The following is a 14,829-nucleotide window of genomic DNA, read 5'->3' as shown; positions in this document are numbered from 1 at the left end:
CCTGAATTACTTCACTTAGAATAATAGTCTCGAATTCCATCCAGGTTGCTGCATATGCCATTATTTCGTTCCTTTTTATGGCTGAGAAATATTCCATGGTGTGTGTGTGTGTGTGTGTGTGTGTGTGTGTGTGTGTATCACATTTTCTTTATCCACTCATTGATTGATGGGCATTTGAGCTGGTTCCATGTTTTTACCGTTACAAATTGTGCTGCTATAAATGTGTGTGCAAGTATCTTTTTCGTATAATGACTTCTTTTCCTCTAGGTAGATACCTAGTAGTGGGATTGCTGGATCAAATGGTAGATCTTAGCTCTTTAAGGAATCTCCACACTGTTTTCCATAGTGGTTGTAATGGTTTATATTCTCACCAATAGCATAAAAGCATTCCCTTTCCACCGCATGCATGCCAACATCTATTATTTTTTGATTTTTTTGATTATGGGTATTCTTGCAGAAGTGAGGTGGTATCACATTGTGGTTTTAATTTGCATTTCCCTGATAATTAGTGATGTTGAGCATTTTTCCATATGCTTGTTGACCATTTGTATATCTTCTTTTGGGAATTGTCTATTCAAGTCCTTAGCCCACTTTTAATGGGATTGTTTCATTTTTTCTTGCTGAGTTCTTTGTAGATTTTTGGATATTAGTCCTTTGTTGGATGTATCAATTGTGAAGATTTTCTCCCATTCTGTGGGTTGTCTTGTTAACTCTGCTGATTATTTCTTTTGCTGTACAGAAGCTTTTTAGTTTAATTAAGTCCCATTTATTTATGTTTGTTTTTGTTGAATTTGCTTCTGGGTTCTTGATCATGAATTATTTGCCTAAGCCAATGTCTAGAAGGGTTTTTCCAATGTTATACTCTAGAATTTTTAAGGTTTCAGGTCTTAGATTTAAGTCTTTGATCCATCTTGAGTTGATTTTTATATAGGGTGAGAGATGAGGATCTAATTTCATTTTTCTACATGTGGCTTGCCAATTATCCTAGCACCATTTGTTGAATAGGGTGTCCTTTCCCCACTTTATGTTTTTGTTTGCTTTGTCAAAAATCAGTTGGCTGTAAGTATTTGGCTTTGTTTTTGGGTTCCCTATTCTGTTCCATTGGTCTATGTGCCTATCTTTATGCCGGTACCATGCTGTTTTGGTAACTATGGCCTTATAGTATAGTTTGAAGTCAGGTAATGTGATGCCTCCAGATTTGTTCTTTTTGCTTAGTCTTGTTTTGGCTATGTGGGCTCTTTTTTGGTTCCATATGAATTTTAAGATTGTTTTTTCTAGTTCTGTGATGAATGATGGTAGTATTTTGATGGGAATTGATCTGAATTTGTGGATTGCTTTTGGCAGTATGATCATTTTCACAATATTGATTCTACCCATCCACGAGCATGAGATGTGTTTCCATTTGTTTGTGTCATCTATGATTTCTTTCAGCAGTGTTTTGTTTTTCTCCATATAGAAGTCTTTCACGTCTTGGTTAGCTATATTCCTAAGTATTCTATTTTTATTGCAGCTATTGTGAAAGGGGTTGAGTTTGTGAACTCAGAAAATCTGAGACAGGTCTCAGTTAATTTAGAAAATTTATTTTGCCAAGGTTGAGGATGTGCCTGTGACAGAGCCTCAAGAAGTCCTGATGACATGTGCCCAAGGTGGTCAGGGCACAGCTTGGTTTCATACATTTAGGGAGACATGAGACATCAATCAATATATGTAAGAAGTGCATTGGTTTGGTCTGGAAGTTGGAACAACTTGAAGCAAAGGCAAGAAGCAGGGAGGGAGCTTCCAGGTCACAGATGGGTGATTCACAAACGGTTACATTCTTTTGAGTTTCTGATTAGCCTTTCCAAAGGAGGCAAATCAGATATGCATCTATCTCAGTGGGCAGAGGAGTGACTTTGAGTAGAATGGGAGGCAGGTTTACCCTAAGCAGTTTCCAACTTGAGTTTTCCTTAGTGATTTTGCGGGCGCAAGATATTTTCCTTTCACAAGTTCTTGATTTGATTCTCAGCTTGGTCACTGTTGATGTATAGCAGAGCTACTGATTGTGTACATTAATTTTGTATCCTGAAACTTTGCTGAATTCATTTACCAGTTCTAGGAGCTTTTTGGATGAGTCTTTAGGGTTTTCTAGGTATACAATCATATCAGCAAACAGTGACAGTTTGACTTCCTCTTTACCGATTTGGGAGAATCGCTTCAACTTGGGAGGCGGAGGTTGCAGTGAGCCGAAATTGCACCACTGCACTCCAGCTTGGGCAACAGAGCGAGACTCTGTCTTAAAAAAAAAAGAAAAACACACTGAATTAGAAACTGAACAAGACTGGTACACTTCCATTGTTGGCTTAATTTCTTTTTTTTATTATTACTATACTTAAGTTCTGGGATACATGAGCAGAATGTGCAGGTTTGTTACATAGGTATACACGTGCCATGGTGGTTTACTGCACCCATCAACCTGTCATCTACATTAGGTATTTGTCTTAATGCTATCCCTTCCCTTGCCTCCCACCCACTAACAGGCCCCAATGTGTGATGTTCCCCTCTCTGTGCCCATGTTCTTATTGTTTAACTCCCACTTCTCAGTGAGAACATGCGGTGTTTGGCTTTCTGTTCCTGTGTTAGCTGAGAATGATGGTTTCCAGCTTCATCCATGTCCCTGCAAAGAACATGAACTCATTCTTTTTTATGGCTGCATAGTATTCCATGGTGTATATGTGTGTTGGCTTAATTTCTTCCCTTTCTCCTTTTCTTCCTGTCTTTTTTTGGGGGGTGGGGAGATGCAGTTCAATTTCCCTTTTTTTTTTTTCTTTCAGTGTTCCTTTTAGGTTTATTAGGCTGGTCTGGAAAAGCCTGTGGTCTAGGTCTGGTTTGGCTCTGCTATTTAGGCAATACCTAATACCTTCTGAGATTATTGATGGACTTGATGTTGCATGTGTTAGGATGTCTTTCCATTATGGCTGGTGAGAACACAAACTGTTTTGTCCCAACGTAAGATCTAATGATTATTCTGCCTGCTGCTTTCTGGTAGTTTTTCCCTGGCCTTGGTAGTTTGCTGACACACACAGGAGTCAGATGACTACTCATTCCAAGACTCAAGGAGACCTCTCAGCAGATCCTCAGTTTCTTCTCTGTCTCTCTCTGCAGCTGCCTCCTCTCTGGTACTTTATATCCACAAATTTTAGATGACTGGCCTTTCTGAGTTCTGAAGTCTGTTTTCTCAACTCAGTAAGACTACCTGGTTCAGTCTGGATTCCTCCTTCTCATACTACAGCCTGAAAATTCTTTTCGGGCAGTGAGCTAAAGCACTTACAGTTTGCCTTCTCTCAGGGGTCACTGTCCTGGGATGCTTGTTCAATGTCTGAAAGCTGTTGTTTCATACATTTTGTCCAGTTTTCCAGTTGTGTAAGGCAAGAGAGTAAATATTCTCGTTGAAAAACACCATGACTGAAAGCAGAAATTTTGCTACTCTCAAATCCTTGGTCACGTGTTCCTGCTTTTCATACCTTTTGATATCCGAGCTCACCTAAGACTTCCTGTAAAATCACATTATTTAATTAAAAATTATTCTTTTTCCTCTCTAATAGACACGATAGTTTTATGATCAGAATTTCACTTTTTAGAATACGCTGTCAAATCCTTCTCGAACATAACTCATCACAAAAGTGTAGAACATATACTACATGTTACTCTGCTAGATGCTAAAAATGCAAAGATGAATAAAATAATGGATTATGCCTCCTTTTTCTCTGAATTTTTTGAAATCTATGTTTTTAAGATCTAGAACAGTGCTATTCAAAATGTGGTCTACATACTGGTGCCAATTTGAAGGGTTTGCAGCAGTGGACTATACTGTAAGGAGTTTGTTCCAGAGTATTCAAGCAGCTACGTTGCTGAACACGTTGCTTAGCTCACCTGAATTTTTTTTTTAAGCAGGACTTTCTTGAAGGAAACAATGTGTTGGTTTAGATGCCAGAAAAAGGGCCTTCTTTCATTGTAGGCAGGTAATAAGCCGTTTATAGACCAGCTACGAGTACACATCTCAGAGTGCTTAGCATCCCCTTCCTTGGCTATTAGGAAATTTCAAGCATCGCATTTCCAGCCATTTTGTTTAAATTCTTATTTCTTCTGAATTAAAACTAATTACTTCAGCTTTTTTTTTTATTATACTTTAAGTTTTAGGGTACATGTGCACAGCGTGCAGGTTTGTTACATATGTATACATGTGCCATGTTGTTGTGCTACACCCATTAACTCGTCATTTACATTAGGTATATCTCCTAATGCTATCCCTCCCCGCTCCCCGCACCCCACAACAGGCCCCGGTGTGTGATGTTCCCCATCCTGTGTCCAAATGTTCTCATTGTTCAATTCCCACCTATGAGTGAGAACATGTTGTGTTTGGTTTTCTATCCTTGCGATAGTTTGCTCAGAATGATGGTTTCCAGCTTCATCCATGTCCCTACAAAGGACATGAACTCATCCTTTTTTATGGCTGCATAGTATTCCATGGTGTATATGTGCCACATTTTCTTAATCCAGTCTATCATTGATGGACATTTGGGTTGGTTCCAAGTCTTTGCTATTGTGAATAGTGCTGCAACAAACATACATGTGCATGTGTCTTTATAGCAGCATGATTTATAATCCTTTGGGTATATACCCAGTGATGGGATGACTGGGTCAAATGGTATTTCTAGTTCTAGATCCTTGAGGAATCGCCACACTGTCTTCCACAATGGTTGAACTAGTTTACAGTCCCACCAGCAGTGAAAAAGTGTTCCTATTTCTCCAAATCCTCTCCAGCAGCTGCTGTTTCCTGACTTTTGAATGATCGCCATTCTAACTGGTATGAGATATTATCTCATTGTGGTTTTGATTTGCATTTCTCTGACGGCCAGTGATGATGAACATTTTTTCATGTGTCTGTTGGCTGCATAGATGTCTTCTTTTGAGAAGTGTCTATTCATATGCTTTGCCCACTTTTTGATGGGGTTGATTTTTTCTTGTAAATTTATTTAAGTTCTTTGTAGACTCTGGATATTAGCCCTTTGTCAGATGGGTAGATTGCAAAAATTTTCTCCCATTCTGTAGGTTGCCTGTTCACTCTAATGGTAGTCTCTTTTGCTGTGCAGAAGCTCTTTAGTTTAGTTAGATCCCATTTGTCAATTTTGGCTTTTGTTGCCGTTGCTTTGGTGTTTTAGACATGAAGTCCTTGCCCATGCCTATGCCCTGAATGGTATTGCCTAGGTTTTCTTCTAGGGTTTTTATGGTTTTAGGTCTAATATTTAAGTCTTTAATCCATCTTGAATTAGTTTTTGTATAAGGTGTAAGGAAGGGATCCAGTTTCAGCTTTCTACATATGGCTAGCCAGTTTTCCCAGCACCATTTATTAAATAGGGAATCCTTTCCCCATTTCTTGTTTGTGTCAGGTTTGTCTAAGATCAGATGGTTATAGATGTGTGGTATTATTTCTGAGGCCTCTGTTCTGTTCCATTGGTCTATATCTCTGTTTTGGTACCAGTACCACGCTGTTTTGGTTATTGTAGCCTTGGTATAGTTTGAAGTCAGGTAGCGTGAAGCCTCCAGCTTTGTTCTTTTGGCTTAGGATTGTCTTGGCAATGTGGGCTCTGTTTTGGTTCCATATGAACTTTAAAGTAGTGTTTTCCAATTCTGTGAAGAAGGTCATTGGTAGTTTGATGGGGATGGCATTGACTCTATAAATTACCTTGGGCAGAATGGCCGTTTTTATGATATTGATTCTTCCTATCCATGAGCATGGATTGTTCTTCCATTTGCTTGTATCTTCTTCTATTTTGTTGAGCAGTGGTTTGTAGTTCTCCTTGAAGAGGTCCTTCACATCCCTTGTAAGTTGGATTCCTAGGTATTTTATTCTCTTTGAAGCAATTGTGAATGGGAATTCACTCATGATTTGGCTCTCTGTTTGTCTGTTATTGGTGTATAGTAATGCTTGTGATTTTTGCACATTGATTTTTGTATCCTGAGACTTTGCTGAAGTTGCTTATCAACTTAAGGAGACTTTGAGCTAAGATGATGGGGTTTTCTAAATATCCAATCTTGTCATCTGCAAACAGGGACAATTTGACTTCCTCTTTTCCTAACTGAATACCCTTTCTTTCTTTCTCCTGCCTGATTGCCCTGGCCAGAACTTCCAATACTATGTTGAATAGGAGTGGTGAGAGAGGGCATCCCTGTCTTGTGGCAGTTTTCAAAGGGAATGCTTCCAGTTTTTGCCCATTCAGTATGATATTGGCTGTGGGTTTATCATAAATAGCTCTTATTATTTTGAGATACATCCCATCAATACTTAATTTATTGAGAGTTTTTAGCATGAAGGGCTGTTGAATTTTGTCAAAGGCCTTTTCTGCATCTATTGAGATAATCACTTGGTTTTTGTCTTTGGTTCTGTGTATATGATGAATTACGTTTATTGATTCGCATATGTTGAACCAGCCTTGCATTCCAGGGATGAAGCCCACTTGATCATGGTGGATAAGCTTTTTGATGTGCTGCTGGATTTGGTTTGCCAGTATTTTATTGAGGATTTTGCATCAGGGATATTGGTCTAAAATTCTCTTTTTTTGTTGTGTCTCTGCCAGGCTTTGGTATCAGGATGATGCTGGCTTCATAAAATGAGTTGGGGAGGATTCCCTCTTTTTCTATTGATTGAAATAGTTTCAGAAGGAATGGTACCAGCTCCTCTTTGTACCTCTGGTAGAATTCGGCTGTGAATCTGACTGGTCCTGGACTTTTTTTAGTTGGTAGGCTATTAATTATTGCCTCAGTTTCAGAGCCTGTTATTGGTCTATACAGGGATTCAACTTCTTCCTGGCTTAGTCTTGGGAGGGTGTATGTGTCCAGGAATTTATCCATTTCTTCTAGATTTTCTAGTTTATATGCACAGAGGTATTTATAGTATTCTCTGATGGTAGTTTGTATTTCTGTGGGATCAGTGGTGATAGCCCCTTTATCATTTTTTATTGCATCTATTTCATTCTTCTCTCTTTTCTTCTTTATTAGTCTTGCTAGTGTTCTATCTCCTTTGTTAATCTTTTCAAAAAACCAGCTCCTGGATTCATTGATTTTTTGAAGGGTTTTTTGTGTCTCTATCTCCTTCAGTTCTGCTCTGATCTTAGTTATTTCTTGTCTCCTGCTAGCTTTTGAATGTGTTTGCTCTTGCTTCTCTAGTTCTTTTAATTGTGATGTTAGGGTGTCAATTTTAGATCTTTCCTGGTTTCTCTTGTGGGCATTTAGTGCTATAAATTTCCCTCTACACACTGCTTTAAATGTGTCCCAGAGATTCTGGTATGTTGTGTCTTTGTTCTCATTGGTTTCAAAGAACATCTTTATTTCTGCCTTCATTTTGTTATGTACCCAGTAGTCATTCAGGAGCAAGTTGTTCAGTTTCCATGTAGTTGAGCGGTTTTGAGTGAGTTTCTTAATCCTGAGTTCTAATTTGATTGCACTGTGGTCTGAGGCACAGTTTGTTATAATTTCTGTTCTTTTACCTTTGCTGAGGAGTGCTTTACTTCCAACTGTGTGATCAATTTTGGAATAAGTGTGATGTGGTGCTGAGAAGAACATACATTCTGTTGATTTGGGGTGGAGAGTTCTGTAGATGTCTATTAGGTCTGCTTGTTGCAGAGCTGAGTTCAGTTCCTGGATATCCTTGTTAACTTTCTGTCTCATTGATCTGTCTAATGTTGACAGTGGGGTGTTAAAGTCTCCCATTATTATTGTGTGGGAGTCTAAGTCTCTTTGTAGGTCTCTAAGGACTTGCTTTATGAATCTGGGTGCTCCTGTATTGGGTGCATATATATTTAGGATAGTTAGCTCTTCTTGTTGAATTGATCCCTTTACCATTATGTAATGGCCTTTGTCTCTTTTGATCTTTGTTGGTTTAAAGTCTGTTTTATCAGAGACTAGGATTGCAACCCCTGCTTTTTTTTTTTTTTTCCATTTGCTTGGTAGTTCTTCCTCCATCCCTTTATTTTGAGCCTATGTGTGTCTCTGCACATGAGATGGGTCTCCTGAATACAGCACACTGATGAGTCTTTATTCTTTATCCAATTTGCTAGTCTGTGTCTTTTAATTGGAGCATTTAGCCCATTTACATTTAAGGTTAATATTGTTATGTGTGAATTTGATCCTGTCATTATGATGTTAGCTGGTTATTTTGCCCGTTAGTTGATGCAGTTTCTTCCTAGCATTGATGGTCTTTACAATTTGGCACGTTTTTGCAGTGGCTGGTACCAGTTGTTCCTTTCCATGTTTAGTGCTTCCTTCAGGAGCTGTTGTAAAGCAGGCCTGGTGGTGACAAAATCTCTCAGCATTTGCTTGTCTATAAAGGATTTTATTTCTCCTTCATTTATGAAGCTTAGTTTGGCTGGATATGAAATTCTGGGTTGAAAATTCTTTTCTTTAAGAATGTTGAATATTATCCCCCACTCTCTTCTGGTTTGTAGAGTTTGTGCAGAGAGATACGCTGTTAGTCTGATGGCCTTCCCTTTGTGGGTAACCTGACCTTTCTCTCTGGCTGCGCTTAACATTTTTTCCTTAATTTCAACTTTGGTGAATCTGACAATTATGTTTCTTGGAGTTGCTCTTCTCAAGGAGTATCTTTGTGGTGTTCTCTGTGTTTCCTGAATTTGAATGTTGGCCTGCCTTGCTAGGTTGGGGAAGTCCTCCTGGATAATATCCTGCAGAGTGTTTTCCAACTTGGTTCCATTCTCCCCATCACTTTCAGGTACACCAATCAGACGTAGATTTGGTCTTTTCACATAGTCCTATATTTCTTGGAGGCTTTGTTCATTTCTTTTTACTCTTTTTTCTCTAAACTTCTCTTCTTGCTTCATTTCATTCATTTGATCTTCAGTCACTGATACCCTTTCTTCCAGTTGATCGAATCAGCTACTGAAGCTTGTGCATGCATCACGCAGTTCTCATACCATGGTTTTCAGCTCCATCAAGTCATTTAAGGTCTTCTCTATGATGTTTATTCTAGTTAGCCATTCATCTAATCTTTTTTCAAGGTTTTTAGCTTCTTTGCTATGGGTTCGAACATCCTCCTTTAGCTCAGAGAAGTTTGTTATTACCGATCATCTGAAGCCGTCTTCTCTCAACTCGTCAAAGTCATTCTCCATCCAGCTTTGTTCCATTGCTGGTGAGGAGATGCGTTCCTTTGGAGGAGAAGAGGAGCTCTGATTTTTTAGAATTTTCAGCTTTTCTGCTCTGGTTTCTCCCCATCTTTGTGGTTTTATCTACCTTTGGTCTTTGATGATGGTGATGTACAGATGGGGTTTTGGTGTGGATGTCCTTTCTGTTTGTTAGTTTTCCTTCTAACAGTCAGGACCCTCAGCTGCAGGTCTGTTGGAGTTTGCTGGAGGTCCACTCCAGACCCTGTTTGCCTGGGTATCACCAGCAGAGGCTGCAGAACAGCAAATATTGCAGAACGGCAAATGTTGCTGCCTGATCCTTCCTCTGAAAGCTTCATCTCAGAAGGGCACCTGGCCGTATGAGGTGTCAGTTGGCCCCTACTGGGAGGTGACTCCCAGTTAGGCTATTCAGGGGTCAGGGACCCACTTCAGGAGGCAGTCTGTCCGTTCTCAGATTTCAAACTCCACACTGGGAGAACCACTACTCTCTTCAAAGCTGTCAGCCAGGGACGTTTAAGTCCGCAGAAGTTTCTGCTGCCTTTTGTTCAGCTATGCCCTGCTCCCAGAGGTGGAGTCTACAGAGGCAGGCAGGCCTCCTTGAGCTGTGGTGGGCTCCACCCAATTCGAGCTTCCTGGCTACTTTGGTTACCTACTCAAACCTCAGCAATGGCGGGCGCCCCTCCCCCAGCCTCACTGCCACCTTGCAGTTCAATCTCAGACTGCTGTGCTAGCAGTGAGTGAGGCTCCGTGGGCGTGGGACCCTCCAAGCCAGGCATGGGATAGAAACCTCCTGGTGTGCCATTTGCTACGAGTGTTGGAAAAGTGCAGTATTAGGGTAGGAGTGACCCGATTTTCCAGGTGCCACCTGTCACGGCTTCCCTTGGCTAGGAAAGGGAATTCCCCGACCCCTTGCGCTTCCCTGGTGAGGTGATGCCTCACCCTGCTTCGGCTCATGCTCTGTGGGCTGCCCCCACTGTCCTGCACCCACTGTCCAACAAGCCCCAGTGAGATGAACCCAGCACCTCAGTTGGAAATGCAGAAATCACCCATCTTCTGCGTCGCTCACACTGGGAGCTGTAGACTGGAGCTGTTCCTATTCAGCCATCTTAGAACCTCTCGGCATTTATTTTATGGCTGATAACTGGTTTGGGGGACTTCTTAGCAACCACAGTCTAGGATGGTTTTATTTTTACCCTGGCACAGACTTGGAATTGGAACAACTCTGGCAATAGAATGCCTGTGGGACACCATTTAGCTTAGTGCTGGAAGGAAATAGAAGCACTTATGAGCTCTTCTCTGGGATTTCCATTATATCCAATTTATTTTTATGACATTCCTAGAAATAAGGCATCCCTTCGTTGTTCATAGGTATATTTTCCCTCTCTCACTTACCTTCATCCTGACAAGATTTATTTTATCTCAATTCATGATTCCCCGTTTCCTTTCCATTTGTTGACTGGTTTCTAAGTCTCATCTTCTCTGATTAGCCATTGGTAATTGTCGCTACCTAACAGAAAATGATTGTAACACATATTAGTATAGAACTAGAATGGGGGAGAGAAGGCAGTGAGTATGAGTACCCCTTGAAAAGATGTTTGTGTACTCTTTCTTTTCCAGTGGAAAGCTCACCAGAGATCCTAAAGAATGAAGATTTTTCTAGCAGCCGTGCTATTACATTGTACAAAGACAAGCGTCAAGAATCTGTGGACCAGCTGTCTTTGATTTTGTCTTATGAGTGCCAGATTTCTCAGAAGCTCTACATTCCTCGAAGTACAGCCACTGCTGCCTTAGGTGCTGCCGCACGGTTAGCTACATCCAGGAGCCTCCTACACTGGTACCCCAGTGTGAAAAGGATGGAAGCATGAGGGAGGGAGGGAGGGAGGGAGGAGAAAAACAGAATCCAGCCGCTTAGGCCTTGATGAACTCCCAGGCCAAAATGAGGAGTTATTGGAGCAAAATAGTATCTTGATCATTGATACTTTTGTCTTTCTGTGACTATATGTTAGCTTTATTATGCTAACAGTCTACTTTGATGTGTAAGTAAGTATTGATATTTACTGTTAATCTTGATTTTTCTTGATTTTATTTTATTCTGTGTCATTTTGTTCACCTTTGTTTTTAATGTAGTTTAAAGGAATGTTTTTTTGTGTTTCTGTTTTTCTTGTACATTATCATGACTGATAAATGAAAATTGAAAAACTAATGTTTGTGATCTATATTTGGCAAGACAAAATAGTCTCACATTCCTATCTCCAGAAAAAAAAGATGTCTGACTCTTAAGGCTGCTTTCTAACTTGAAGTCTTCTATATCATAGAGTACCATTATGTCTTTGAAATATTGGGATCAATAAGAAAATCTACACCCTGAAGCTTTGGTCATACGAATACTTTTACATTTCAAAAAAATTAAGCTGTTTGCAGTAAAGGCAATTTCTGAAATGTAGCTGAGTCATCTCTATAATTATCACAGTTCCCAAGAGCCTTAATGTAGCAATCGTTCAACAGTGGCATTGTTTAAGCATTTATATAACATGACGTTCTCTGAGGTCAGATTCTGTGAAATGTGATAATGGTAGTCTGTTGAGCTCATAGTATAGATCATCAAAAAAGACTGAAGGTGAAATTTTAAAATGTGAGTAATGCTAGTTAATTTTTTTTACCAGATTTGACTTATACCCAGATTTTAAAAATATTTTACTCACAGAATTAACCCCCAAAACAGAATCATTTCTTAGAAGTAAAATCTGAGAAAAAACAGAATCATTTCTTAGAAGTAAAATCTGAGAAAGAGATGTAAATAGCATGCTTCATGTAACAAGAAGGTTCTCACCCACATAGCTGCTCTTCTAAGGCCTCCTTTTTTTGGCATTAAATGACAGAGCTGGTCTCCTGGTTCCTCTCTCTTTTTCTACAATAAGGAATTTCTCCTCTTTCCTTCCCAACTACTTAATTAGCAAAATATCCACTAAGGAAGGGAGTAGGAGGGGGGTAAATACAGAAATACATTCAGAGTATTATCATGAGACAAAGGTAAACCAAAAGTCTTTACTGATCATTTTCTGTTTAAAAGCCTTAGAGAAAACATGTTTAAATGTCGTACAATTTAAAAGCTCAGATTCACCTATAATTCCAATATATCTATAAGAATAATGTAAGGATACACTAATTGACAAAAAAAGACAAAAGTAATCTGGAAACATCACTGATAGTTAATCCAACTGATGAAAGAGTTTTGGGCTTTTGTGATTTTGTATCAGACATCTTTATTGGAGAAGGCAGGTGGAGAGTTATATGGAGGGTCAGTGGACAGTTAAATATAATGTGATGGTTAAATATTATATATATATATATGATGCTTAATTGGTATGAACCGGTGGAGCAGTTTTTCATATAATTTTAGATAATTAGACAAAATGTGTTTCAAAAGAAGAAAATTCATTGTGAAGTGATGGCACTTTTGATTCTTCCTTTAAAGAAGAAGCCAAATCTGATATTATATTTTACTTTTCCAGGTGAACACTAAACTGGGTTTGGGGCAAGATGACTCTGGTAGAAGCAGTATGTCGTAAGGGTTGATGGAAATACACATTTAGTAAGCCAAACTGTAACCCCCTCTATAATAGCACCCAGATACCAGAAGGAAGTCTGCCAAAGCTGGGTAGCCTTTTTGCAAGTTTGATAGTTGGTTTCATAATCTGATAGGGACTAATTTTACACCTTGCAAACTGGATGGGGATTATGAAATAACTGTGCTAAGGCTGTTTCAGAATCTCATTTGCCTGTGGCTGGATAGAGAATCATTTAGACAAAACTATCTCAAACTTCTTTCAAATGAGTGTCAACACACTTTGAAAGAAGCCTATTTAGTAATTAATGATTAATACCTTATTTCAGTTGGTGTGAAGAAAGAGCCTTTCAGAGGCTTGTAATGTTGACTGCTTGGCTTTGACTAGGATAGCCACCCTGTCAATCTGTTTACTTATTATACTGTCTCCCAAAAAGGTGGGCTTTGTCTAGTAAACTAAACTAAACTGTCAGCAAAGAATCAAAGTAGATACATCATTTGAAAATGAGTAGATTTCTGTATATGGGTAGGAACAGTGATAAGAAAGAAATGTACAAAAGATATGTAGATGCTATGTGTTTTAGAGTTAATTTTATTTTATTGTCAAAAGATGGGCTGACATCTATACTTTGAACAGTTCCCTGCCCCACCCCCAACATTTTTGGTATTCAAGACCTGTTTGCAGTAATGGAGGTCCCCAGTGAATGTTGAATGGGAAATGGGAGCCTGAGGTATGTGAAAGGAAATGAGTGAGAACATAAAGGAAAATCCTGGTGCTAAACTCCTTAGGGATGGAAGAGGGACTGGCTTTACTAAAAGCGACTCTGGTTTTACCTCCAGTGGCTTGTAGCCAATACTACCCATCTCCCATCCAAAAATACCCCAAAAGCCTGGGGTGGGGAGTGGCTCATGCCTGTAATCCTAGTACTTTGGGAGGCTTAGGTGGGTGGATCGCTTAAGGCCAGGAGTTCGAGACCAGCCTGGCCAACATGGTGAAACCCTGTCTCTACTAAAAATACAAAAATTAGCTGGACTTGGTGGCATGTACCTGTTAGTCCCAACTACTTAGGAGGCTGAGGCATGAGAATCATTTGAACCCAGGAGGCTGAGGTTGCAGTGAGCCGAGATCGCACCACTGCATTCCAGCCTAGGCGACACAGCAAAACTCCGTCTCAAAAAAAAAAAAAAAAAAAAAACAACCCATGAGATACCAAAAGAGGAGCCATTCCAGCAGCAAGCAGCCTTTCCCCTCTAAACTTCAGGTTTGAGATGTCAGTTGCCCATTTCAAGGCATGGGGAGTAACTAGAGGCTTCTGCCCACAATCAGCCTATGTCTAACCTAGAGACTTAGAATTACAGAATTTTGATCTAGAAGGGAACTTAACATGAGGAAATTTGAAGTCTAGAAAGATCAACTTGACAGCAGCCGGGGTGGCTGGCAAGATGGCTGAATAGGAGCAGCTCCGGTCTGCAGCTCCCAGCAACATCAACACAGATGGTGGGTGATTTCTGCATTTCCAACTGAGGTACCAGGATCATCTCATTGAGACTGGTTAGACAGTGGATGCAGCCCACTGAGGGTGAGCCGAAGCAGGGGAGGGCATTGCCTCACCCAAGAAATGCAAGGGGTTGGGGATCCCTCCCCTAGCCAAGGGAAGCCGTGAGGGACTGTGCCATGAGGAATGGTGCATTCTAGCCCAGGTACTACACTTTGCCCATGGTCTTCACAGCCCACAGACCAGGAGATTCCCTTGGGTGCTTATACCACCAGGGTCCTGGGTTTCAAGCACAAAACTGGGCAGCCATTTGGGCAGACAGCTAGCTGCAGGAGTTTTTTTTCATACCCCAGTGGTGCCTGGAATGCCAGCAAGACAGAACCGTTCACGTCCCTGGAAAGGGGGCTGAAGCCAGGGAGCCCAGTGGCCTAGCTCAGCAGATCCCACCCCCACGGAGCCCAGCAGGCTAAGATCCACTGGCTTGAAATTATCGCTGCCAGCACAGCAGTCTGAGCTCGACCTGGGACACTCAAGCTTGGTAGGGGGAGGGGTGTCTGCCATTACTGAGGCTCGAGTAGGCGGTTTTCTGCTCACAGTG

At 40.4% G+C, this 14,829-nt stretch overlaps 1 protein-coding gene across 3 annotated transcripts in view; it reads left to right on the top strand.

Moving 5' to 3' along the window:
• The window catches only part of TDRD5 (tudor domain containing 5), a 91,872-nt gene extending 80,499 nt beyond the window's left edge, over positions 1 to 11,373 (top strand). For all 3 annotated transcript variants that reach the window (XM_003308619.5, XM_514031.7, XM_009439117.4), the window contains one exon: positions 10,788 to 11,373. In XM_003308619.5, coding sequence (XP_003308667.1) covers positions 10,788 to 11,035 — 248 coding nt within the window. In that variant the 3' untranslated portion in view covers positions 11,036 to 11,373. The remainder of the gene's footprint in view (positions 1 to 10,787) is intronic.
• Positions 11,374 to 14,829: the final 3,456 nt, after the last annotated feature.

Source organism: Pan troglodytes, chromosome 1 (genome assembly GCF_028858775.2).
Source record: "Pan troglodytes isolate AG18354 chromosome 1, NHGRI_mPanTro3-v2.0_pri, whole genome shotgun sequence".
NCBI classification, from domain to species: domain Eukaryota; kingdom Metazoa; phylum Chordata; class Mammalia; order Primates; family Hominidae; genus Pan; species Pan troglodytes.
The sequence above is the reverse complement of the archived record's forward strand: the minus strand, read 5'-3'. Positions and strand labels throughout refer to the sequence as shown.